The sequence below is a fragment of the Astyanax mexicanus genome, chromosome 4 (genome assembly GCF_023375975.1).
Source record: "Astyanax mexicanus isolate ESR-SI-001 chromosome 4, AstMex3_surface, whole genome shotgun sequence".
Taxonomy (NCBI): Eukaryota; Metazoa; Chordata; class Actinopteri; order Characiformes; family Acestrorhamphidae; genus Astyanax; species Astyanax mexicanus.
Window position 1 is genome coordinate 26,662,817 of NC_064411.1, and position 26,406 is coordinate 26,689,222.

The 26,406-nt window shown below is 38.2% G+C and overlaps 1 protein-coding gene across 1 annotated transcript; it reads right to left on the reverse strand.

The window, feature by feature from the left end:
• Positions 1-1,270: 1,270 nt before the first annotated feature.
• LOC103030573 (neuropilin-1a-like) lies at positions 1,271-26,137 on the reverse strand. Its single transcript, XM_049476808.1, has 9 exons — positions 25,974-26,137; positions 20,247-20,424; positions 16,773-16,957; positions 14,414-14,629; positions 12,936-13,103; positions 11,533-11,696; positions 10,533-10,688; positions 2,630-2,774; positions 1,271-1,606 (listed from the first exon to the last, which is right to left on the reverse strand). Exons 1-9 carry the CDS (start codon positions 26,038-26,040, stop codon positions 1,560-1,562), a joined length of 1,326 nt encoding a protein of 441 aa, XP_049332765.1. The 5' UTR covers positions 26,041-26,137; the 3' UTR covers positions 1,271-1,559.
• Positions 26,138-26,406: the final 269 nt, after the last annotated feature.

Below are 26,406 nucleotides of genomic sequence, written 5' to 3' on the forward strand. Positions count from 1 at the left end.
ACTCTCAGTGTTAATTTAACACTAACAGTGTTCATTGAACACTAACAGTGTTGATTTAACACTGCCAAATGTAAATGTAATTCTCTGTGTAGATATATATATTTGGTGGAACAACCCTGGTTTTTAATCACAGTTTTCATGCATCTTGGCATGTTCTCCTCCACCAGTCTTACACACTGCTTTTGGATAACTTTATGCCTTTACTCCTGGTGCAAAAACTCAAGCAGAAATGAATTGGATATTGACTAGGGATGGAAATTATAGGTCATCTCACCCGATGATATTATCATCATATCATCGCTATACTGTGATTCTGTGATACGCAATATATCGCAAGATGATTCTCTACGATACTTCATGGCATCTGAGTTACTGAAGAGGATATAACACTTCTAAATAGGCAAATACCAGGAATCATGGATTTCTTGGAGTCTGAGACGTCCACACAGGGGCTCGACGTTGATCTGTTCAAACCTCTTTGGCAGCTGACCTCTTACACCCTTAGCAGGTCCCACACGAACCCGTCCGCAGCGTAAAGATGGCGCTCTGTGGGCTAACGGCACAGGAAGAGCCTTCCCCGGAGCTGGCCTGGCTGGCGTACCCTTTCGGTGAGTCGTCGGTTGGTCTAGTCTGGTTTACTGAATGGACTATCTTGGCGAGCAGAAGAACTCATCATAAAATAGCTCAGTTATTTGAAACTAGAATAACTAATACCATTATGCTTAAAGAAGGTTAAATGAGTTGTACTAAGAATGCTAAGCTATCGCTAACTGAAACTAATTTACTGAGCTAAGCTAAAAGATCTCATCTCCAAACTTCTTCCTCTGCACTCTCTCTACTGAACTCTACTCTGGACTGCCTAAACTGTGAGTGTCTCTTTGGACCTGCTTTGGACCTTGAGGCTCCCACTGGCTCCCACCTACGTATCTATGCTTTCATTGGTTTTAGGAGCACTTTCAAACCTTGGCGGGATAAAAAGGGTCTGTTAACAAAGACCCATAAAACACCCCAAAGTATTTTCACCATGATTTGACTAGTGAGAGATTCCTCAGCTTAAACCTATAGCCCAAACCAAAAGTAAACTCAATTAAACAGTGGATCAAAATACACCATTTACCACCACGAACCAGTTCGTGAGGACAAATTCAAAGAAAAAAAACAATATCACAATTGAAAAAAAAAGTAAGTTATATGTTTTATCTACAAATGGTTTATAACATTCAAATAATTCTGAAGTATTGACCAATGAATGGTATCTTGTCAAAAAGAATTTAAGAGTCACATTTTTATTTAAATACATTTAAAAGATAATACAACAAGGATAAAACCACTGATAACCAAATAAACTAAATTATCAAATGCTAGTTAAACCTTGTTGATTCAGACTTGACTGTGTAGGAACATTTAATCAGGACAAATCCATACACCAGAAGTGGCATATTATTTAGTAAATATTCCATAAAATACCTTTTTTATTTAGTCAATGTGTATTTTGATTAGTTCTTCTTTGTGAGAAATTCGTTTGAATGTCTTTCCAAGCTGGCTGGCCCTTTAGTCTGTCAATCAGAATTTACGACGGTGGGGGAAGAGACCACAGAATTCCAGTCTGCAATGTAGAAAATGGGATTAATGAATCTTATTTCTCAGTGCTTTGCAGAAATAACCAAGCATAAACCTTTAAATTGGCACATTTTTGTGGATTGCGTTTCGTGTGGATTTTAGCAAGTTAAATTATATTGTTATATTATATTTGCAGTCACACCACAATTGGGAAACAGTCACAGATGGTAACTTGGAGAAATTCCTTTGGACCATACAGTTAGTGTGGGTTAGTGTGTGTGTGTGTCCAAGGGATGAAGAAAACCTCAGTTTAATCCACTACAGATTCAATTGCATTTAAAAAAAATATGAATTAAAGTTTCCATATTAATCACATGCGTTATCAAGTAATGTTGAAATATATATATATATATATATATATATATATATATATATATATATATATATATATATATATATATATATATATATATATATATATTTGAATTGGAATTGGATTTTTTAAAATATTTTAAATTCTTCTGAGAAGCACCTCTTGCTTAGATTAGACAGTTTGGCACATCTCTGTTGCATTTTCTCAGTCATATTTATGAGGTAGAGTCACCTGGAATTCAGGCTTTCAGTTAACAGCTGTGCTGAACTCATCAAGAGTTAATTACTTGAATTTCTTGTCTCTTAATAAAGTGTGCATCAGTTGTAAAGTAGTGAAGAGGTAGAGTTGGTATAAAGTGAATAGCTCTATTTGAGTAATGTTCTAATCCATATTATGGCAAGAACCACTCATCTAAGTAAAGAAAAAATAAAGGTCAGTCCATCCCAAAAATATCAATAAGTTTTAAAGTAAAAAGTGCAGTCGTAAAGACCATTAAACACATTATGATGAAACTGGCTCTCATCATGACTGCATCAGGAAAGCAAGAGCAAGTGTTACCTCTGTTGCACAGAATAATGAATTATGTAATTCCTTATGTGTTCCTTCATAGTCTGGATCATTTCACTATTAATTTACTATGAAGGAAATTAATAAATTGTGTGTGTGTGTGTGTGTGTGCTTTAGTTTGTTACCTACCTGACATTTTGCATCCATACAGTTCAAAGCGCATGCAGATGTTCTGTTTCCAGGTCACAGGATGTAGTCGTATGTAACGCGTCAGTGTGGGTTTGGGGAACTTTGAGATCACCACGTCTGTGGAGTTGTGATTACCCTGAAAAAACTAAAAGACACACACACACACACATAAATTATACATATTATACACACTCTGGTGACATCATTGACCTGTGCCTACACTTTTGGGATAAATAAAGTATCTGTCTGTCTCTATCTCTGTCTGTATCCTGCAGCTCTGTGGTGGTTTTCTCTCCTAAAAAAATCCCAGTAATAATCACACTACTGCAAAAAATCCCAGTCATAATCTCACTACTGTAGAAAATCCCAGTATTAATCCCACTACTGTAGAAAATCCCAGTAATAATCCTACTACTGTAGAAAATCACAGTAACAATCCTACTACTGTAGAAAATCACAATAATAATCCCACTACTGTAGAAAATCACAATAATAATCCCACTACTGTAGAAAATCACAATGACAATCCCACTACTGTAGAAAATCCCAGTAATAATCCCACTACTTTAGAAAATCACAATAATAATCCTACTACTGTACAAAATCCCAGCAATAATCCGACTACTGTAGAAAATCACAGTAATAATCCCACTACTGTAGAAAATCACAGTACTAATCCCACTACTGTAGAAAATCACAGTAATAATCCTACTACTGTAGAAAATCACAGTTATAATCCCACTACTGTAGAAAATCCCAGTAATAATCCCACTACTGCAGAAAATCCCAGTAATAATCCCACTACTGTAGAAAATCACAGTTATAATCCCACTACTACAGAAAATCCCAGTTATAATCCCACTACTACAGGAAATCCCAGTAATAATACTACTACTGTAGAAAATCACAATAATAATCCTACTACTGTACAAAATCCCAATAATAATCCTACTACTGTACAAAATCCCAGTAATAATCCCACTACTGTAGAAAATCACAATAATAATCCCACTACTGTAGAAAATCCCAGTAATAATCCCACTACTGTAGAAAATCACAGTAATAATCCTACTACTGTACAAAATCCCAGCAATAATCCCACTACTGTAGAAAATCCCAGTAATAATCCTACTACTGTACAAAATCCCAGTAATAATCCCACTACTGTAGAAAATCACAATAATAATCCCACTACTGTAGAAAATCCCAGTAATAATCCCACTACTGTAGAAAATCACAGTAATAATCCTACTACTGTACAAAATCCCAGCAATAATCCCACTACTGTAGAAAATCACAGTAATAATCCTACTACTGTAGAAAATCACAGTTATAATCCCACTACTACAGAAAATCCCAGTAATAATCCCACTACTGCAGAAAATCCCAGTAATAATCCCACTACTGTAGAAAATCCCACTTATAATCCCACTACTACAGAAAATCCCAGTAATAATCCCAGTACTACAGGAAATCCCAGTAATAATCCTACTACTGTAGAAAATCCCAGTAATAATCCTACTACTGTAGAAAATCCCAGTAATAATCCTACTACTGTACAAAATCCCAGCAATAACCCCACTACTGTAGAAAATCACAGTACTAATCCCACTACTGTAGAAAATCACAGTAATAATCCTACTACTGTAGAAAATCACAGTTATAATCCCACTACTACAGAAAATCCCAGTAATAATCCCACTACTGCAGAAAATCCCAGTAATAATCCCACTACTGTAGAAAATCCCAGTTATAATCCCACTACTACAGAAAATCCCAGTAATAATCTCAGTACTACAGGAAATCCCAGTAATAATCCTACTACTGTAGAAAATCCCAGTAATAATCCTACTACTGTAGAAAATCCCAGTAATAATCCTACTACTGTAGAAAATCACAGTAACAATACTACTACTGTAGAAAATCACAATAATAATCCCACTACTGTAGAAAATCACAATAATAATCCTACTACTGTAGAAAATCACAATAATAATCCTACTACTGTAGAAAATCCCAGTAATAATCCTACTACTGTAGAAAATCACAATAATAATCCCACTACTGTAGAAAATCCCAGTAATAATCCTACTACTGTACAAAATCCCAGCAATAATCCCACTACTGTAGAAAATCACAGTAATAATCCCACTAATGTAGAAAATCACAGTAATAATCCCACTACTGTAGAAAATCACAGTACTAATCCCACTACTGTAGAAAATCACAGTTATAATCCCACTACTACAGAAAATCCCAGCAATAATCCCACTACTGTAGAAAATCACAGTAATAATCCCACTAATGTAGAAAATCACAGTAATAATCCCACTAATGTAGAAAATCACAGTAATAATCCCACTACTGTAGAAAATCACAGTACTAATCCCACTACTGTAGAAAATCACAGTTATAATCCCACTACTACAGAAAATCCCAGTAATAATCCCACTACTGCAGAAAATCCCAGTAATAATCCCACTACTACAGAAAATCCCAGTTATAATCCCACTACTACAGGAAATCCCAGTAATAATCATACTACTGTAGAAAATCCCAGTAATAATCCTACTACTGTAGAAAATCCCAGTAATAATCCCACTACTGTACAAAATCCCAGTACTAATCCCACTACTGTAGAAAATCACAGTAATAATCCTACTACTGTAGAAAATCCCAGTTATAATCCCACTACTACAGAAAATCCCAGTAATAATCCCACTACTGCAGAAAATCCCAGTAATAATCCCACTACTGTAGAAAATCCCAGTTATAATCCCACAACTACAGAAAATCCCAGTAATAATCCCACAACTACAGAAAATCCCAGTAATAATCCTACTACTGTAGAAAATCCCAGTAATAATCCTACTACTGTAGAAAATCACAGTAATAATCCTACTACTGTACAAAATCCCAGCAATAACCCCACTACTGTAGAAAATCACAGTACTAATCCCACTACTGTAGAAAATCACAGTAATAATCCTACTACTGTAGAAAATCCCAGTTATAATCCCACTACTACAGAAAATCACAGTAATAATCCCACTACTGCAGAAAATCCCAGTTATAATCCCACTACTACAGAAAATCCCAGTAATAATCCCAGTACTACAGGAAATCCCAGTAATAATCCTACTACTGTAGAAAATCACAATAATAATCCCACTACTGTAGAAAATCACAATAATAATCCTACTACTGTAGAAAATCACAATAATAATCCCACTACTGTAGAAAATCCCAGTAATAATCCCACTACTTTAGAAAATCACAATAATAATCCCTCTACTGTAGAAAATCCCAGCAATACTCCCACTACTGTAGAAAATCACAGTAATAATCCCGCTAATGTAGAAAATCACAGTACTAATCCTACTACTGTAGAAAATCACAGTAATAATCCTACTACTTTAGAAAATCACAATAATAATCCCACTAAAGTCAAAGTGGTTTTTATTGTCATTTCAGCTATATACAGAGTACACAGTGAAACGAAACAACGTTCCTCCAGGGACCATGGTGCACATAAACACAGTGTAGACAGAACAATAGTGCAACAGTACAAAAGTGCAGACAGACAATACAACACAATACAGACAAAGAATAATAAATAACAAGACAGTGTGCAAATTATGCAGTGTGCAAAAAGTGTGCAAAAAAGACCAGTGAGGTAGTAATTACCTCTATTACACACAGTGTGTGTGTCCAGTGAGGTAGTAGGGTTTTTAGTGCTTTCCATTTTCTGGGGTAAGTGGGGTAAGAGTGTGTGTGCATGTACAGAAAAACCATCAGTTCAGTCTCTGCAGTTGAGGAGTCTGATGGCTTGGGGGTAGAAGCTGTTGCAGAATCTGGTCGTGCTGGACCGGATGCTGCGGTACCTTCTTCCCGAAGGCAGGAGGGAGAACAGTTCGTGTGAGGGATGAGTGGGGTCATTCACAATGCTGGTTGCTTTGCGGATGCTGCGGGTGGTGTAAATGTCCGTGATGGAGGGGAGAGAGACGCCGATGATCCTCTCATCTGTCCTCACAATACGCTGGAGGGTCTTACGGTCAGAGACGGTGCAGGTCCCAAAACAGGCAGTAATGCAGCTGCTCAGGATGCTCTCAATGGTCCCTCTATAGAAGAGTGTGAGGATGGGTGGAGGGAGACGGGCCTTTCTCAGCTTCCGGAGGAAGTAGAGACGCTGCTGGGCTTTCTTGGCTGTAGAGCTGGTGTTCAGGGTCCAGGTGAGGTTATCTGCTAAGTGGACACCAAGGAACTTGGTGCTCTTAACAATCTCCACAGAGGACCCGTCGATGTTGAGTGGAGAGTGGGTGTGTTGTGCTCTCCTGAAGTCAACAACCATTTCCTTTGTCTTGTCCACATTCAGGTGAATGTTGTTGACTGTACACCAGTCTGTCAGCCGCTGCACCTCCTCTCTGTATGCTGAGAGGAGTATGCTCTACTTTAGAAAATCACAATAATAATCTCAGTACTGTAGAAAATCCCAGTAATAATCCCACTACTGTAGAAAATCACAGTAATAATCCCACTAATGTAGAAAATCACAGTAATAATCCTACTACTTTAGAAAATCACAGTAATAATCCTACTACTGTAGAAAATCACAATAATAATCTCAGTACTGTAGAAAATCCCAGTAATAATCCCACTAATGTAAAAAATCACAGCAATAATCCCACTACTTTAGAAAATCCCAGTAATAATCCCACTACTGTAGAAAATCACAGTAATAATCCCAATACTTTAGAAAATCACAATAATAATCCCACTACTGTAGAAAATCACAGTAATAATCCCACTACTGTAGAAAATCCCAGTATTAATCCCACTACTGTAGTAAGATTATTTCTGTGGTTTTCTACAGTAGTAGGATTATTAATGTGATTATTACTACCCCGCTCAAGATGTTTAAAGTTTGCCAATGAATACCAGGATGATTCCAGGTATTCCATGATGAGAGTTATCGGAAATAAATATATACATTTGATATAATATATTTATATGATTTATACAATGTGTTTTTCGGGATTTTATTTTTGATATCTCTCTCACTGTTAAAATTAACCTAGACTTTTAAAATTATAAACTGTCTTTTGTCAGTGGGCAAACTTAAAAAAATCAGCAAGGGATCAACAATTTTTTCCCTTTACTGTATATACAATTAAATTGAATTGAATTTAGTTGAATTGAAAATGGACAGTGAGTGAGTGAGTGTGGGAACAGGAATGTGGTCATAATTATCTGGGATGGATATTTATTATGTAAAAAACTGAATTTTAATTAAATTAATCAGCGCTGGAGAAAAAGCTTTGAATCGACCTAATTTAAATGTATACACAATTTCCAAATGAATAAAATCTATTACCCCAACTTACTCCTCCCAATATTGGATGTAATATATTTCATTCATGTGGAAATGATGCAGGCATGGGGGCCAAGTGATTTCAGTGCCTCATGTTTTTCAATCAGAGCTTTCCTCCTGATAATCTACCTTCCAGCAGAGTTCACATCTAACCCCGAGCCAAATCCACCACACCTGATCTAATCAAAAGCAAGGCTGCGTTTCCTGGCAGTTACATCACTGGTGGCTGTCACAGTTAGGACCCTTCAAACGCCGCCAAGAAATGAAATTCTGACGGACTCAACTGAGCTTTTCCAGGACTTCCATCAGCTGCAGCCTTTCATATCCAGCTCAAAACCATTCAAACATGATGAAACATAGCGGAGAAGACACTGCAGCACCAGAGTCTGTAATCAAACTGTAAGGGTTCAGCCTGCACCATCAGCTGCCAGCAGAAGGCGGCAGCAGCGAGGCACTCATCCCCAGAGTTCCCGGGGTAATTAGTGCCAATCAGCTTCACCTGCAGGTTCCTGTATTTAAGGCGGTGTATCCTGCTTGCCTTTGTCACACCTTTTTTGAGAGGTGACTGGTAAGGTTGCACCAGTCAGCAAAGAACAACAAAGAAAAGCAAAGAAAAGCTAAAGCTTAACTAAAGACAACTAAAAAGGAAGGCAAAGCAAAGCCAGCAAGAAAAGCAAGGCTTGTTAGAGCCTAAAAGTTTCAGGGGCTGAATTGTTCAGCGCCCCTTTTATTTTGTATAAAAGAAAAAGAGAAGGAAACATTTATTTCAGTTGTCTGAGTTTCTGGGAAAAGCTTTTTAGTTTGAGCCACACCACATGTGGTGTCTCCTTTGTTTGTTTTCCCGCCTTTTTCCCTACTAGTACTCTTAAGGGTGCAATTTCTGTTCTCAGCAGTTTTCCCCCCCGTAGTGTGGTGGTAGAGCACTGGGCTGGTAAACCATAGTTTGCTGGTTCAAACCCAGCTTCAGACAGCTACACCACAAGCGCAAAATCCCTTCAACAAATCCCCTTCTTTCAGTTACATTTTATCATTTCCCTTACTACAACAATCAACATTTATTTTCAATTTAAACATATTTGTTTCTTTTGGCATACAGCCACTTTAATTTAAGGTCTGTTCTCACAGGTTTTTCTCTGCACTTGGGTCCATTCCCTGAATGTCCCGTAACACAAACGCTGATTTTGCTGTAATATTTTTGAAAGATCTGAAAGATTAAGGAAAATTATAGTGTTTAGTGGATTAATAACAGATATGTGTTTTGCATATCTCCAAGTAGAGACAGTATTTTATAAATATGTTGGGTCTTACATGTCTAATACAGGCCAACATTTACTCATTCGTGTGCATTTAAGATTGCCACAGGATAGGGGTGCTCTGTGACAAATTTGAGTCTCTCTCTGAAAACGGGTGAAAAAAAAACACAGGGCCACTGTAGTTTTAAGTTTAGCAATGTGGGTAAAGCCACTAAACCTGGACATAAGAATCTACAAGTGTGCCTAAAAACACTCCTAAGATCCTGGTTCGAATCCCGGTTGAGTCCGGCTTGCCATCAGCTGCCGGATCCCTGAGAGAGCACAGTTGGCCACTGGCTCTTTCCCCACATCTCTCCTAGGGTGATGTTGATCAGCACAAGGCATCTGTGAGCAGATGTATCAGAACCGTGTCACGGCACTTTCCTCCGAGTGCACTTTGAGTCTACTCGGTAATGCTGCATCAGCAGCAGTTTGAAAATCTAATTAAATCAAATCAAATTGATTTGTATAGCGCTTTTGTTGTCAAAAGGCAGCTTTACAGAAATGTGATCACAGCACAGAGAATCAGGCAAAAAAGAGGCGGAGTCTGACTTCACGTGTCGTAGGAGGCATGTGCTAGTCTTCACCCTCCTTGTGTTGTGGCATCACTAGTGATGGAAGACAAACAGGTGAGTGGCAGCTGAATGGGTGGGACAAGTGGCCAGATGAATTGAGAGAAAATGGGAAATATATGAAATACAAATTATAAAAAAGAACCTGGAACACAGTCTGTGCTGTGAAGTTCACGGATTAGATGTGCTAAATTTTGTTTAATTTTACGGTTTTATGATTTGTTGTATGGGGAGCAGAGTGGTCCAGCGGTCTAAAGCGCTGCCACTATGAGGGAGCAAAATTGGCCCTGCTTCCTCTGGGTGGGTAGATGGCACTCTCTCCCCACATCACTCCAAGGGTGATGTCGATCAGCACAAGGCGTCTGTGAGCTGATGTATCAGAACAGAGTCGCTGCACTTTCCTCCGAGCGTTAGCGCTGTGATGCTATTCAGCAATGCTGCATCAGCAGCAGCTGGAAAAGAAGCGGTGGCTGACTTCACATTTATCGGAGGAAGCATGTGCTAGTCTTCACCCTCCTGGTGTGTTGGGGCATTACTAGTGATTGAATATTTTGAATGCTGCTCTGACCTGATCTGTGGGATATGTGTGTGAGGCAATCTGCACTGAATGTGAATGTGATTTCTTTTATTATATTAAATCCCTAATGGACAGTACACCACTGTTGTACCTTAGGCTTGGTGCCGTCCTTCACCATGATCCAGTGTTTTCCATTGCTGCTGATGCTGACTTTGTAGGTCTTCACATAGCAGTCTTTCTTGTCCTCTATAGAGAGGGCTCCTTGAGTTCCTATAGCGGTGACATAATGAAATAAATACAGATCCACCTGAGAGAGAGAAAAAAGAGACAAAAGAAAACAAATTAACAGAAGAATTCATGGAAAGGTATGAACACATTTACTTGTGATGGCAGTAGGCTTGTTACTGTAACAATGTTTTTTTATTGGACAATATATTGTTACAGGAAAAATTATTTTATTGTCATTTTTAAGTTATTTCCTCCCACCAATAAATAAGCTAATAAGTTATAGCACAACCTGCCTGTTTTGTTCCTGACAGATACGAATTGCAAAGAGCTAAGATAGTATTGTTACTTAGCCTTAGCATTTTTTCATGTAAATTTCAAATGTGAATTAAGTAGCACTGCTGAGGTAAATTCGAAACAACACTGCGCTGGTAAATGTATGATAAGAAAAGCACTGCTCTGATAAATGTACAATTAGAATAGCACTTCCAAGATAAGTGTATGACTAGTATGGCACTGATCTGGTAAATGCATTATTAGAATAGCACTACTAAGATAAACATATGCTTAGAACAGCTTTTCAGAGGTGAATTTAACACTAAAAGTGCACTGCTGAGGTAAATTTCTGATTACAATACAATTACAATTACTGATCATCCCTTGAATGCAGCCATAAAGACACATTAGCACACACTGTACTCACTGATGAGGGAGGCTGAGGAGATACACACCTCCCGACACAGGCAGAATGTTTAGTTTCTATACAGGTGTTAATGTGTGTGTGCAGAAGAAACAGTCATATTCTCAAAATAGTACTGTAACAGTTCGCCCACTGCAGACACTGTGGTATCTCTGTATCAGTGTTTATAAATGCTGGAGCATGTGTTTGAGTGTGAGTGTGAGTGTGTGTGTGTTTTGTGGCGTACCTGTATCCACTCTCTGGGGGAGTCTTCTGATGGTGTCCAGCCGTTTTCGGTGTTATTCAATCGTGAGCGTAGAGGAGACCAGCTGGGGTTGTACTCGGAAGAAGCTGTAATTTCCTCATCACTAATCTCCTCTGATTCCATCCCAAGTGGATCCATGCACTCATCTGTAACACACACACACACACACACACACACACACACACACAGTTAACGACTGCAAAAATCACAAGTTGTTCCTGTAGAACACTGAGTCGCTTACACACTTTTTGGCCTTATTTCTATACCTATTTTAAAGAAAGGCCATTGTGTTAATTAATAACAAGTAGTAAAAAAGTACTAATTAGTAGTTCCAAAATGACATAACTTAAGTACAGACCATTCTATGTCGTCTTTCAAATACAAAATACATTACAAACGGGGGAAATACAGAGAAAACCAGATATTTCCTGAAGCTATAAATGAGGATTTAACACAACAAAATATTTTTTAAGCAAATTTGGGGAAATTAGTTTCTGGATTGTCAGTTGGTGTTGGTGTTGCTGTTTTAGTGGTGGTATAGATTTTTTTCTGTGTGTGTTTTTTGTATTTTCTTAGCAAATCTTATGACTAGCTGTGTTTGTGAATTTCAGGAGGACTTTCGAGGAGTTGAATTGTGGAGTTGAGCTGTAAGCGCCTTCATTGGCTGATTATGTGGTCTTCACTACATGGAGTGTACTCACTGGTTGTTTTGTCATCAAGTATGTTTTTTTTATTTCTAATAAATCGCAACAAGTGATGCTGTTTTTTCTATATTTATGTTTATACATTGACGTGCTGCATATCGTGGGATAGGAATTAGTATCTTGTTCCATGACTCATCCAGTGGAAGACAAAGTGCTCAGGTCTTTCCTCCTGCTGATTTTTGTCCGAGCTGCTCGTCTGTTTGCATCTGGTTGCCGTCATTACCCCATAATTCATCTTTGAGAATGTAGATAAGCTTGTTTGTCTCTGTTAATTTTTTGATTGTTTGATTGTTGATTGTTTGACTCTAAGTAAATTTTATGATTTATGCGATGGTCTATGGTCTATAGAAGTTAGGTAGTTATTCATTCATATATAATGCGAATTAAAATTGCACACTTTAAAATATTATCTTAGCTAAAAGTGAACAACACGATTAATTTAGATTGATTAATCACAGAGCTTGCGATTAATTTGATTATTTTTTAACAACTAGCACTAGATATTACTGAATATACAGTATTATGTCAACACAGCTACAGTAATGCCAACATGAATTAAGCAAACATAGTGTAAATTATGTAAATGTGTGTTGATTGCATAGTATCATTTGATGTACTCGTTTGCATCAGGTAGTTTATCTAATTACACTTCATTTGGGTCAGTGTGGTTACAGTACTCACTCTGCTGGTCCTGAGGGAGCTCCGGGCTGGATCGGATGCTGTAATTGGCTGAGAAGCCCTCTTTACTGATGGCGTTGTCGGTGTGGATGGAGAGGGAGAGGATGCCGGTGTAGGATATGACTCGGCCGGGACTGTGCTGACCACAGTATCTCCTAATATCAAAACTACCTAGGAGAGAGAAAGAAAAGGGAACGGGTGGACATGGCAGGAAGGAAAGAAGGAAAGAAAGAAAGAAATTAAATGAAAAAAAAAAACAAAGAAACACAAAGAAAAAAAGAGAAAAGAGAAGTTCTGCATTTCAGGAATGATCAGAATCATTTCTCCTTAACATTAGTCAGACTTATTCCAGAGCATGACCTCCTTTTTCCTGGCCTGCAGAATGTCCAGGATCTCCAGATGTATTAATCGGACATCAGCATATTTTTTAAGAATTCATTATTAATGACCCAGCAGTGTGTTTCATTTTTTTTAATAACAAGCAATTATTTTCTGTGAGTTCACTGCAAAATTCACTACTATTCACAGCCAGACCTGATGACTACCAGACCTTTAGAATCAAGAAATCACTTAAATAGAACCTGACTGACAACATGAAGCAGATAAAAGATCTCAAAAAGCAGCACATTATTATACCCTGATCTGAAGAAATTCAAAAACAGATGAGAAAACAAAGTCATTCATCATCTGTAAGTCTGGAAAAGGTTACAAAGTGATTTCTAAAGCTTTGAGACCCCAGAGAACCACAGTGATTCACTATTATTTACTAATAGAGAAAACATGGGACACTGGTGAACCTTCCCAGGAGTGACCGGTCTACAGAAATTACTCCAAAAGGGCATGAACAACTCATCCAGGAGATCCCAAAAGAACCCAGAACAACATTTAAAGACCTGCAGGTTAAGATCAGTGTTAATGATTTAATAATAAGAAAGAGACTGGGTGAACCTCCAGAACTTTGGGTAAATATTATTTGGACTGACAAGATAAAAGTAGAACTATTTGGAAGACCCGTGTCTTGTTATATCTGGAGTAAAACTAACACATCATTTCAGTAAAAGATCATCATACTGAATGTAAAACATGGTGGTGGTAGTGTGTGTGATGATCTGGGGCTGCTGGATAACTTGCTGTAATTGATGGAAGCAGGAATTCTGCTGTTTACAAGACAATCCTTATGGAGAAAATTCAATCAAGCTCAGGTATACTTAGGTTCTGCAGCAGGACAATGACCCAAAGCACACAAAGTCACAAAGTCCACCTCTGAGTGACTTTAAAAAAATCAAAATAAAGGTTTTGGAGGGTCTAGTCAAAGTCTGATTGAGATGCCGTGGATAATCTTAAACAGGACGTTCATGTAAACAGCTCCAGTAAACTTATGGTGTGAGTTAATGTGTGTAATCACTTTGATTTGTCCTTTCTTTCTCTCTCTCTCTCTCTCTCTCTCTCTCTCTCTCTCTCTCTCTTTCTGCTTCATGTACCTGTGTGGTATCCGTCTGAGATTTCCACATAGTCAAATTGGCAATAAGCTGCACTGGCGGGCTCCATTTCAAAGCTTTCAAACTCCAGAACGATCTCCGCCATAAAGGGAGCGAAGATGATGATGGTACACTCCAGGTTGTTTGGGTATTTATCAGGGAACCCTGGACTCTGTATAACTCCACTCGGCGCGGTGAGGTTTCTGGAGCAGTCCAGACCTGAGGAGGACAGAAATTAATGTAGCATTAAACATAAGATCATGCTTTATGAATAGATTATACCACAGTTAGTTCTGACCCTGCAATGTGCAATGTGTTTTATCTCAACAACTTTGATCAGGGCAGTTTAGTACTAGTACTGTACTTCCGGCACCGACGCGAGTGGCTGCCTGTTCCAGGAGCTCCGTCTCCTTTGTATGTTTTTCCGAGTTTTTTTACGTTTATTTATCGTCTCTGTGCTACTACACACGTCTAGTGTGCATCTTATTTATATCCTAAGGATATTTTTTGTGTAAATATGTGGGGCAGCGAGGAATATCGTGTTTATTCCCGTGAAGAACTGCTGGCCCTTTGACCCGTGGGATGTGGGGAAACTGTCCACACAATACCGGGGGAACTGAGGAGGAATTACCGAGGCTGTAGGGCCGGAGCTAAGCTAAATGCTAAGCTAAAGGCTAAGAAGATGGAGAAACGGTGGAGGTACAAACCCTCAGTTCCGTCAGATGCTAACGTGGAGCTACGCGGCTTCTCTACAGTGAGGGCGGATAGGGAGTCCCTCAACTGTGGTATCTACTGTGGTAAAAAAAAAAAAAAAAATTTATGTCATTTAAAACAAGAAAAGCAGTATCCACAAAGTCTAAGGCCCCTTTTTAGTGAACTTTAGTGTTATATAAGATAGCAATGAATGACTGACTGGTTTTAATCAGTCACCTGTTTTAAATAGTCAAGATAGCAATAATAGCAAAACTTAAGCTTAACAAACCTCACTTCCAGATCCCCGTACCCATCTGCATTAATATATTCACAAGCACTGTTGCTATTTTAACGATGCGGACAGAAGGTGTGAAAATGGACTGTTGACTTGCGCAGGGTGTAAGATGGCGCCCTTCATGTTTTTTTATAAGAAACTGTTGCTGTCAAAAAAAAAGCAAGTGTACCATATTGTTCTCACTATAAGGTGCACTTAAAATCCTTTAATTTTCCAAAAAATCGTCAGTGCATCTTATAATCCGATGTGCCTTATGTATGAATTCTATCAGTGAGGTATTAAGGAGCAGTAAAGCCTCTCCACTGTAGTACAGAGCAAACTGTAGTCGCTAACTGGGCTAAGATAACTAGCTCTTCCGCCATTCAGAGGTGAGCATATCGGATTGTAGTCTGTGTGTTTACTGTGTTAAAACAAGCTACGTTGGACGAACCGCTAGCTAATATAGACCACACTTACCGGAACACTCAGGGTTCCTCAGTGTAGAACTGTCGGCAGCTAGTGCTAGCAGTTAGCTGCTAATCATAATATTATTGCACCCAGCCTTAGTGGAAATCTGTAAATCTAAGCTTACTGTAAATAAAAAGAAGCACTTTATTCACCAAAATTAACAGTTTTCAGGAGAGAAATCTGTGTTCATTCTTTACAAACTAACATACAGACATTCTGGCAGAAGCTGGAAAGAGACCGAATATGTCTGTGAAAGCCAGAAAACGAGAAAGAGAAACTAATCCGCCTGAAACATTTATTACACTCTACAACTGTAGGGGGAGCCCACGAGCACAAAATCTCAATCCTGATTAAGAAGACAGAAGTAAGCCCCAAGAAAAAATGCAGCAGCTGAAACATATATCATCCCTTATGTATTTATAGATTATGATTATGTGAGAGATTCTTCTCTAGAAACATAAGTGAAAAGAGAGAGAGAGAGAGAGAATTATATCTTCTTTTTTCTCTGTCTGCCAGCAGCATCCATACATGCACATACATCATTTACATCAGACAGAAAAAAATCCTAAGAGGAACCTCCAGTGACTCTAACATGAAAAATATAGTGTATTCTGGTGCACTCTAGTGCTGCACGATATTGGAAAAAAATTACATTGAAAATTTTCTTTTTTCGAAGATATATATTGCAATATTAAACAATGCAGGGCCTGTGACATCACCAGCTCTGGCCCAACAGTAATCGGCCCTTTAATCAGGGATTTAAATATTTTTTTAAAGGTAAATAAGAGCGTTATTCCGGGATTAAAAGCATGAATTCAGCTGTAACTGGAAATATCTGTGCAAAACTGTGCTGGACTAAGGTGCACAGCTTTCAACACGTATTTATAAGCATGTGCCCAACCATGTGGATGGAGGCCATGCGGTTACCTGGTTTTTGGTACACTTCGTAGCGGATGCTGAAGCCCGCACCATTGGTCTCGTAGTCGGAGATGAATTTGATCAGTAAAGAGTTTCCAGTGGAAAGGAGGGCGGGCGGAGAAATTTTACCACAAAACTTCCCCACCATAAGGGCCTTCTCACTGTCTCCATCATACACCTCCACATAGTCATACCTGCAAACACAAACACACACAAACACACATCATGAAGGTAGGTTGTGTACCAGCAATAACTTAAAAATGGCCAAACGACAAAAATGGAACTAAATAATAACACACAATACACAAACGTCTGAAAATGATTGTTTATAAAATAATTCCAAAATGAAACTACAAGCAAAGAAACACCGGGCCTCATCCATAAAGAGAAAACCACACATAATTAGCATATTGTGTTAAGTGCTAATAAATTGGTGGCTTAGTTGTAAGCATGTTTGTCTGTGTGCTGGGGTCTTCAAGGGTTCAAGAGCCTGTCTGGGTGGAGTTTCCATGTTCTCTTCTGGTTTCCTCTCACAGTCGATGGATGGATGGATGGATGGATGGATGGATGTTTCTGGGGACAAAGGATCTCCTTAGTCTGTCTGTTGAGGAGCTTTCTGGCAGCAGCCTGCCCTCTTATTGAAGAAGATTTGAAGAACTAATACTCTCAATCATCTCAAATTTTCTGTCTAAAAGCAACCCAGTTAAAACGTTGTACCATACCGAAAGAAATAAACTGGATTAAATGGGTGAAAATCCATTGGTGGCGCCCACCCAGTTAAGTAGATCTGTCTGAGATTTTACAAAAGTTAACAAAGTTGGCATGTTTTTGTAAAAAGAAGAGTTGTTAATTTCAAAGATTGTGCTGTAGGTTTAATAAAATAAATAAAAAAATACAATAAATACCAAAAAAAAAACCCCACAAAATATTTAGGATAAGCTGAAACTGAAACTGAAACGGTACCGACTCCAACTCTCCCCTCTTCTGCTCTTCCTGACCTTTAGGAATAGATACCAGATGTCTCAAAGAGAATCCATCCTCTCAATTACTGAAAGTATTTATTGAATTTAAGATCATCCTAAGCGGTAGATAACACACACACACACACACACACAGGTCAGCACAGACCCCGCTCTCACAGATCAGCATCTGGAAGTTTCTGTACTGTAGATAAATCAGCGCTGAAGTGAGAGAGATTAACCTTTCAGATGTCATGTAGGAAAAGTCCTTGTGAGAACATCTTTCACTCTTTAAAACAGGAGGCATTTCCTGCCGACCTTACGCCTCGCCCCCTCTTGCTCCTCTATTGGTCTACTGGCAACCCTGGTATCAGAGCGCTGCTATATAGAGTGCCAGCAAGGGGCTGAAAAACAGCACACTCACATTAATTTAAATAATTCTACATATTTAAAATTATATATGGATAAAAACAGGAGACCACCTAAAAATGATGGATTTCTTTGATTCTACCAAATTAAATACATAAATCAAGAGGAAGATGGATGATCACAAACCATCAAACCATGCTGAACTGCTTGTGTTTTTCCACCAGGAGTAAAGGCATAAAGTTATCCAAAAGCAGTGTGTAAGACTGGTGTAGGAGAACATGCTAAGATGCATGAAAACCAGGGATATTCCACCAAATATTGATTTCTGAACTCTTAAAACTTTATGAATATGAACTTGTTTTCTTTGCATTATTTGAGGTCTGAAAGCTCATTTTCTGCAAATTAATGCTTTAAATGAGAATATTTTTATGAGGAATTTGGGAGAAATGTTGTCTGTAGTTTATAGAATAAAACAACAACGTTCATTTTACTCAAACATATATCTATAAATAGCAAAATCAGAGAAACTGATTCAGAAACTGAAGTGGTCTCTTCATTTTTTACTGAGCTGTATAATGGGAAACGAGATTTGTGATTTTTTAAATCTTTTGCTAAAATCATCAAAAAAGTAGTACCCTGATGTGACAATTAGGGGTGGGTGATATGGCACGATATTTCAGGTATAATAGATCAAGATATTCAAAAATGTTGGCAATATTACAATATTACAACCCTAGCGCACACAACACTGTGGATGCCATGAGCACAATGGCCAGTATTTAACACTATATGCATTATAAGTGTGGGTGATCTCAAGCCGTTATTTCATCATGAAGAAATTACACTTCATGATGATCGATTTACATACTGCTGTCTCGTGACTTTTGGCATGGTAATATATGAGTGGCAGAAATAGAGGAACAACAGCACTCAACTCCAACCCAGATGAGAGGATATGCTAATTAAGGGTATATACTTATTTAGCATCCCCTCACACACTAATCCATCCACCGCTGATCCATCTGTTATTGCTCGCAGAACCTCTGGATCAGCAGCTCTAGGTAAGAGTTTAGGTTTTGGGTTTGAGGGGAGTCACGATCAAGTGTTCTTTGATAAAGGCTTAAAATTACAAGTAAATATACTAATTGGATTCTAAAATAGGTCATTTTTAAATGGTTTAATGATTGGTTATTCTTCATTGTTCCTTTCACAGAATCTACAGAGTTTAGGATCCGGATGGTACATCTGAATAGTATCTGGATACACTTTGACCAGATTCTGTTTACACTGTCATTAAAATTTTTGCTTAAAAACTTATTGACGTATTAAACTTCCATTGTACTTCATGTAAACAACAGGTTCTCATCAAAATTGTCCTGATCCGAAACTAATGACAGGGATCTCACAGTGCAGCAGAACAATAGATGGTTCCAAGTCCAAACCACACCAACATGGTAGGTGTGAAAGCACTACAAAACACAGTGAAGAAAGTTCTGCCAGAAGACTAATGCAACATCACCTGTGTTTAAAAGTCCTCTAATCACACTTAAACCTCATCCCACAATGTTGGTTCTGTGCGACTACCAGGGATTGGCTTCTCCCTTTGTTTTCTACACGTAGTAGCATCTGCAAGGGACCAGTGCAAGAACCTGGGCAAACAACTGGGCCTTTACCAAAGAATTTTACTTTAAATCAAATACTATTTCTTCAGAAATCGTTTTCAATCAAGCTGTAAAGACTGTATCTACACTAAAAGTTCCTCTTCCGGAAGCTCGTCTCTGGAGTCTTTTTGTAGAACTGTTTATTATTTGATGTGGAAATGATATGACATATTTGAACCAAGCATAACAACACATCCTTTTTTCAGTTTGCAAAGCAATGATTTTCCAAAATCTGGGTTGGTGGTGTCCACTGCACCGGGCCAAAGGTTTCCAATCCCTTGTTCTATTTAGAGGTGAGTTTTCTGTAGGATTTCTAGCAAAGACAGACATTTCTGTAGAATGGTAGAGTGAGCATCATGCAACATTCTTTCTCACCCAGTCTCTAGCAATTAAGATGATTGTGACACTGCAAAGAATTTGGGAAACAGGGGTGTGGTGGCAGCTGGCCCCACAACAAAACAGTGTGAGTGTGAGTGTTTGTCTACTGGACTCACTTGCACTCGCGGTTCTCCAGGTCGAAGTGTGGGTTGAAGTTGATGAGGATCTTCTGCTGTGGGTCCGGTGCTCGAATGCGCCACACGCACCGCGTTGACTTAGGGTAGGGGGACGGGTACCCAGGGGACGTGACATATCCGGCGCTGGAGATGGTGATGTTCCCTCCGCAGGAGCTGGCTGCAATTCAGAAAGCAGGACAAGCAAGAGTGAACGACAGCAGAGAGAAACAGAATGACAGAATGATCAATACTCCCCCTCAGAGTGACCCAGAGAGTCTCAGACAATCTCGAAGTCTAAGAGAACCTCAGAATCTCAGAGAATCTCAAAGTCTTAAGAGTGTCTCAGAGAATCTCAGACAGCCTGAGTGTCTCAAAGAGCCTCAGAGAATCTCAAAGTCTAAGAGAGCCTAAGAGAGACCCAGACAGACTCAGAGAATACACTGTAAAAAGTGAAGCATGGAGCTGTTCATTCAAGCTAATAAATATGATTGAACACATAGTACAATTATTGACTTTATTGTGAAACTCAACCTTTTTGAATTTTGATGTGTCAATTTTGATTCAGACTAAATTAATTACAATTCTGAAGGAAATAAACCAAATGTTTTGGTTCCACTGAAATCATACTCGAAGAAAAGAGAAGGATGTAATATTTTTAATTTGAATCAAACATGAATTGCGCATGCGCACTGTGGAGCACGGGAGAAGTTGTAGAGAAGTGCTTCAGAGCACTGAGGGAGAGAGGGAGAAAGTGCCTGAACGCGCTCGCGAGAGAGAGAATGAGAGAGGGAGAAAGTGCCTGAACGCGCTCGCGAGATAGCAACGCATGCTTATGGTATTGTGGCGTCGGGACTGGAGGGGGGGGGAAGGAATTATGGGAGCTCACCCTGTTGGGGAAAGTGGGTGTTTTTCTGCGTGTTTATGTTACTGTTTATCCCAGAGTTTCATGTCATGTTTTATTATCACTGTTATAGTATTATTCATGTAGTTATCAGTTATGTGGTTGTTTTGTGCCTCACCCTTTGTGTGTTTTCTGTGTGTGGGAGTGGGGTTAGCTGCATTGGCGCTGTAGGTAGTTTCACTTTCAAAAGTGAAATCCCATGTAAATCCAGCTCTTAGTGTCCTTCTCAGAGCAAAATAAAAAGAGCACAAGAGAGCACTGAAACGAATCTCGCTGGTAATCCGTCCTCTTCCACGCCACAGTAACTTCTGGAACTTCTGAATATGCTGTCATGTTTTTTTTTTTTTAAGTTCGGTTCAATTTAAATGTATTAGTTTGGTTCCGAAACTGAAATGTAAAGAATTTAACTTGGATCAAGGTGAATATATAATATTGGGTCGAGTGAAGTAATATGGTTTATGTCAAAATAAAATAATCAGGTTGTAACAATTGACTTTATTTAGATTGAGTGAAGTCAAATAGTTTAGATGCAACAAATGGACATCAATTTTTTTAATTTGAGCAGGGCTACACTTTTTACAGTGTATCAAAGTCTTAGAGAGTCTCAGAGAATCTCAGACAGCCTGAGAGTCTCGGAGAGGCTCAGAGAATCTCGAAGTCTAAGAGAACCTCAGAATCTCAGAGAGCCATAGAGTCTCAGAGTCTAAGAGAGTCTCAAAGAGTCTAAGAGAGCTTAGAGTCTCACAGAGTCTCAGAGAATTAGAGTTTCAGAGAGCCTCAAAGTCTCAAGCCCCAGAGTCTCAGTAAACCTCAGAGTCTCAGAGATTCTCAAAAAGTCTATAAGAGCCTCAGAGACTCTCAGAGAATTAGAGTCTCAGACAGTCTCAAAAAGTCACAGAGTTTCAGAGAGTCTAAGAGAGCCCCAGAAAGTCTCAGATAGCCTTAGAGAGTTTTAGAGAATCACAGAGTCTCTGAGAGTCTCAGAGAGTCTATGAAAGTCTCATAGAATCACAGAGTCTACATACTACACTCAGTGAATACGCTATAACAGTTCAGCATGGAAAAGCAGCAGAGGCAGCAATAGTCTACAACTGTAGTTATAATGTGTAATTATTATAAATTACATCCAACTGCACCTGAACAGCCGTTTAGCTCAAATATGCTGAGTATATTTGAGAGTTGGGTCAGATCAAGGCCGGAACATTTTTTCACCACAAATGAAGCGTTCTAAAGTTGCAGTTGTTTCGATTGCTGTTTTCACTCCTGCCGAAACAAACCACACCAAGGCTGCATAGGAACAGAAATTCTCAAAGAGCAACAAAGAATCTTAGAAAGTCTCAGAGAGCCTCCGAGGGATGGTTGGACATAGGGTGGGTATCACTTATGTCAGTCTGGGTTTCGCTGGCTGGTAGGTTATTGTTTTCATTCATCAGAAAGTGGCGTTCAAGAGGTCTTTGTCCTCAAGTCGACTTTCTTAACCTTAACAAAAAAAGCATCTGGGGCGTTGAAGAAATGCTGAAAATAGCCCTGATCTGATCTCAGAGGCACACACACACACACTGCATACACACACACTAGCATTCCAAACTTTGTAGGGTATTTCTTCAGTATAATCCCCTGATTTCCATCACTACAATATGCTTATTTTAGTTATGAGCATATCATCCATATTGTTTTGTTACAACAATGTAATTATTCCTATTTAATGTGGTGAAAAGCAGCAAATTATGTTGCTAGGTATTAGAATATAGGTTTCCTAAGAAATTCCTCCTACAGGTGCACATTGTCTAAATATTGTGATAAAATATTTTAATAAACACGATTCATTTGGAAAACGTCTTTGAACATTGTGATAAAACATTTTTACCATATAGTTCAACCCTAATCTAAGTAATTTATATCTTTTAATAATAAACATGAGATAGTTGGGGTCTTTGTTGTCAGTAAACTGCACTGGATGATGTTTTTTAAGGTGCTTCTATATATTCTACAGCATAATTTGCACCAGACTGCACCAAACACAACAGTGTCAAACTATTTTCAAACAAATGACCCATGAATGTTCTTTTTTTTGGTAATTAAATCCTACCTTAATGGTTAACTTCATAGCAGGTGTGATATTACGCTATGGTCATTTCAAGCTACCTTTAATGAATATCTTTCAAAATTAACGATATTTGCAATATATTGCCCAGCCCTAGCCTACACTATAGAACCTACAGAACCTGAACCCAACCCCAACACTAACCTTCTTCTCAGAGCAGAATAATACATATTATTTTGTTAATTATTGTGTTAAATGTATATGTTGTTTACAGTTTTCCAGTGTATTGCATATGTATTGTACGAGAAAATATCAATATTATAATATTGCAATATTACATTATACACCAATATTACATAATATTACACCATATGGATTTCAAACAATTGGCTTAAATGTAAAGATTGGTGTTCATTGAGGGTTTTGTTTAATTTTGTTTTTTGTTTAAATTTGTTAAACTCAAAACTCAAAAGTTTGAGTTTAACAATCACAATATATAGTATTAACGCAGAATTGCAATATCATAATTCCTGTATTGTGATACTTATCGTATCTCCAATTTCTTGCCAATACACAACCCTGTTCCAAACAATGATACTTCCATTGTAAAGCAAGAGAAAACTACGCTTAAGCTATTTCATTTATGCAATGGTGAAAAAAGCAAAATTAAATAAATCAATTCAAACATTGGAGATCAATGTTGTTTCAGTGCATTAGAGAAATTAAATTCAACATCATTTTGCTACCAGGGATTTGCCTTATATGTCAGTGCACATCCTGCGATTGAATTATCCTAAATATTGAACATACTACACTGTGTTGACGATTCTGAAATTATACATTGTGGGTCACTGTAATGTTTATCGATTACATTTGAACTTCTCTTTTTTTTTTCATTTTTGTCCATTTGGCAAATTAAAGATCATTCATTAATGTTCCCAATGTTCTACCTTTCCCAGTTTTGCTGATATTTTCATAAAAGAAATCTGATGGTACAATCCAACCTTCTTTTTTATGGGATGAAAAATGTGAAAAATTAATTTAATGCGAACATTATTTTTCCTGAAATTCTGTTTGTGAGGAGCAGAAAAACTGGGAAAAAAAATGTAAACACTACACTGACCTTTGTGCAGCCCTGGTTTCTATTTTTTTAAATAGTTATATATTAATACTATCCATGAGCGTGGTAGTGGGGGGGAAAGTGGACCTGACTACCCAGGGCCCGAGAGTAATATTGATTTTTATGATTGAATTGGGCCCTCCAATTAACTATTTATTAATTCATCTTAATTATACATAAACTGAGAGAATGAAGTTTAGTCACAGTCCTCTCAACATATTGGACATTCTTGGGGGCATCATCCTAGAGGCACAAAATGGTTTAGTCCCCCGACAGTGACCGACAGATGTACCTTCAGTGAGCACAGGTTGAATGACCTGGGGGCTAAAGACACCATGCTGCCCAAAAAGCAGAAATCAGGTTATCAAAAGAAGAAAGAAAGGAAGGAAAAAGAAAAAAGGCAGAATGGGGGGCGGCGGCTGTTGACGGCTTTGCCAACCAGGTATAAAGACAATTATGAGCCGCCTAACGTTAGTTATCAACATTAAGCAGTTTTAGAAACAAACAGTGGCGCTTCAGCAGGAGCAGCAGTGGTCAAGTATTCAAGGGCGAGAGCCCCTATGTTGGTTCGCGAGAGAGAGAAAAAGAGAGCTGCTCACTGGTAGAATTGCTGCCTAAAGTTTAAAGTAAGTTATTTTTCTGGTTAATTGCGTGTCTGCTATAGCCTATTATCAACATGTAAATAACCTCCCAATATCACTGTAATATATTAAGCAATAAAGCAGTTTATTATTTTTGTCTGCTAAAAAGCCTTAGCATTGCAGTGCTGTGCTGTGCTTAAAAGCTATTGTCAACGCTCAATAATAAATTCATGATGTCATCAAAGCCAATGAATAATCATGTTAAATAACTGTGATCTAAATATGAATCATAAATAATTCTGATCATGATTTTTTGCTATACAATTTTGCCAGAGGTTGTAGCTTATAACTTTATTAATGCTTTTTTATTTAACATAAACACCGCTTTTTCCCTTTATTTTTGCTCACGTTCTTCATGTACTGGCAATGATAGGGGCCCACTGACATTGCGAGTGTACATTAGGGGTGGGCGATATGGCTCTAAAATAATATCACGATATTTCAGGGTATTTTTGCGATAACGATATACTTGCCGATATAGGAAAACTAACATAATTCATTCATTTCAGGAATATAGTATAGTAGTATAACAGAATAATCATAACGTGGCAAAATAAATAATATAGCATAAAATAATATAATGCAGCAAAAAATATTGCAGAATATTTAGTGCATGCATATAAACTGCAAACTAAAACAATTATACAATAAATACACCTAAAGCTTCACAGTAAATAATAGACTACTTTTAAGACAGAACAGCCCTATTATCACAATATGGATTTTTAATATCACGATATTTCTGTGTAACGATATATTGTATACGATATAATATTGCCCAGCCCTAGTGTAAGGAGCCCAGTATTTGCTGCTACGCCTCTGATACCATCCATAATATCTCTCTAATTCACTTTCATTTAAGTATTTTCAGTGTTTTATAGTTAATTGTATCATTATCCCTCATGTTTTCCACATTTGAAGACTAAAATTAAGCATTTTTTCCAAATATTTCTCCAAAAATAGTCAAAGAATGAAATATAAAAAGCTTCCCAGTCCTTCCTCAGAGCAGAACCGAACTCACCCTTCAGAGCCGAAACTGAGGAGAGTCCGGTAACGGAGGAGATCAGCAGCAGAACCAGAACATACATCCTGCAGAACCGGAGTAAAAACTGTGGAGAAAAGCGGTGTAATCCTAAAGAATCCGAATTCCCACACAGCGCTCAGTTCCCCGCAGGTCCTCCGGATGCTGCTGCCGCCGCGCGCGCTGGTTTAAAGGGGGGCCGTTCTCCCCGCCCGTATTCAGACAGACCACGCCCCGCAGCGCTGTGATTGGCCGATGTGAGCCGGTAGGTGGGGCCGTTCTTTTTTTATTATTATTTTTGGCTGTTTTTCTATGTATAGAAGCCAATTCCCGCCCTTTACACATTATTACATTAAATCCTTATTCATTATTTACAGATAATAAATCTTTATTTTAAGATGTGTTTTTTGAAATATAATAAAATGTTTTTTTC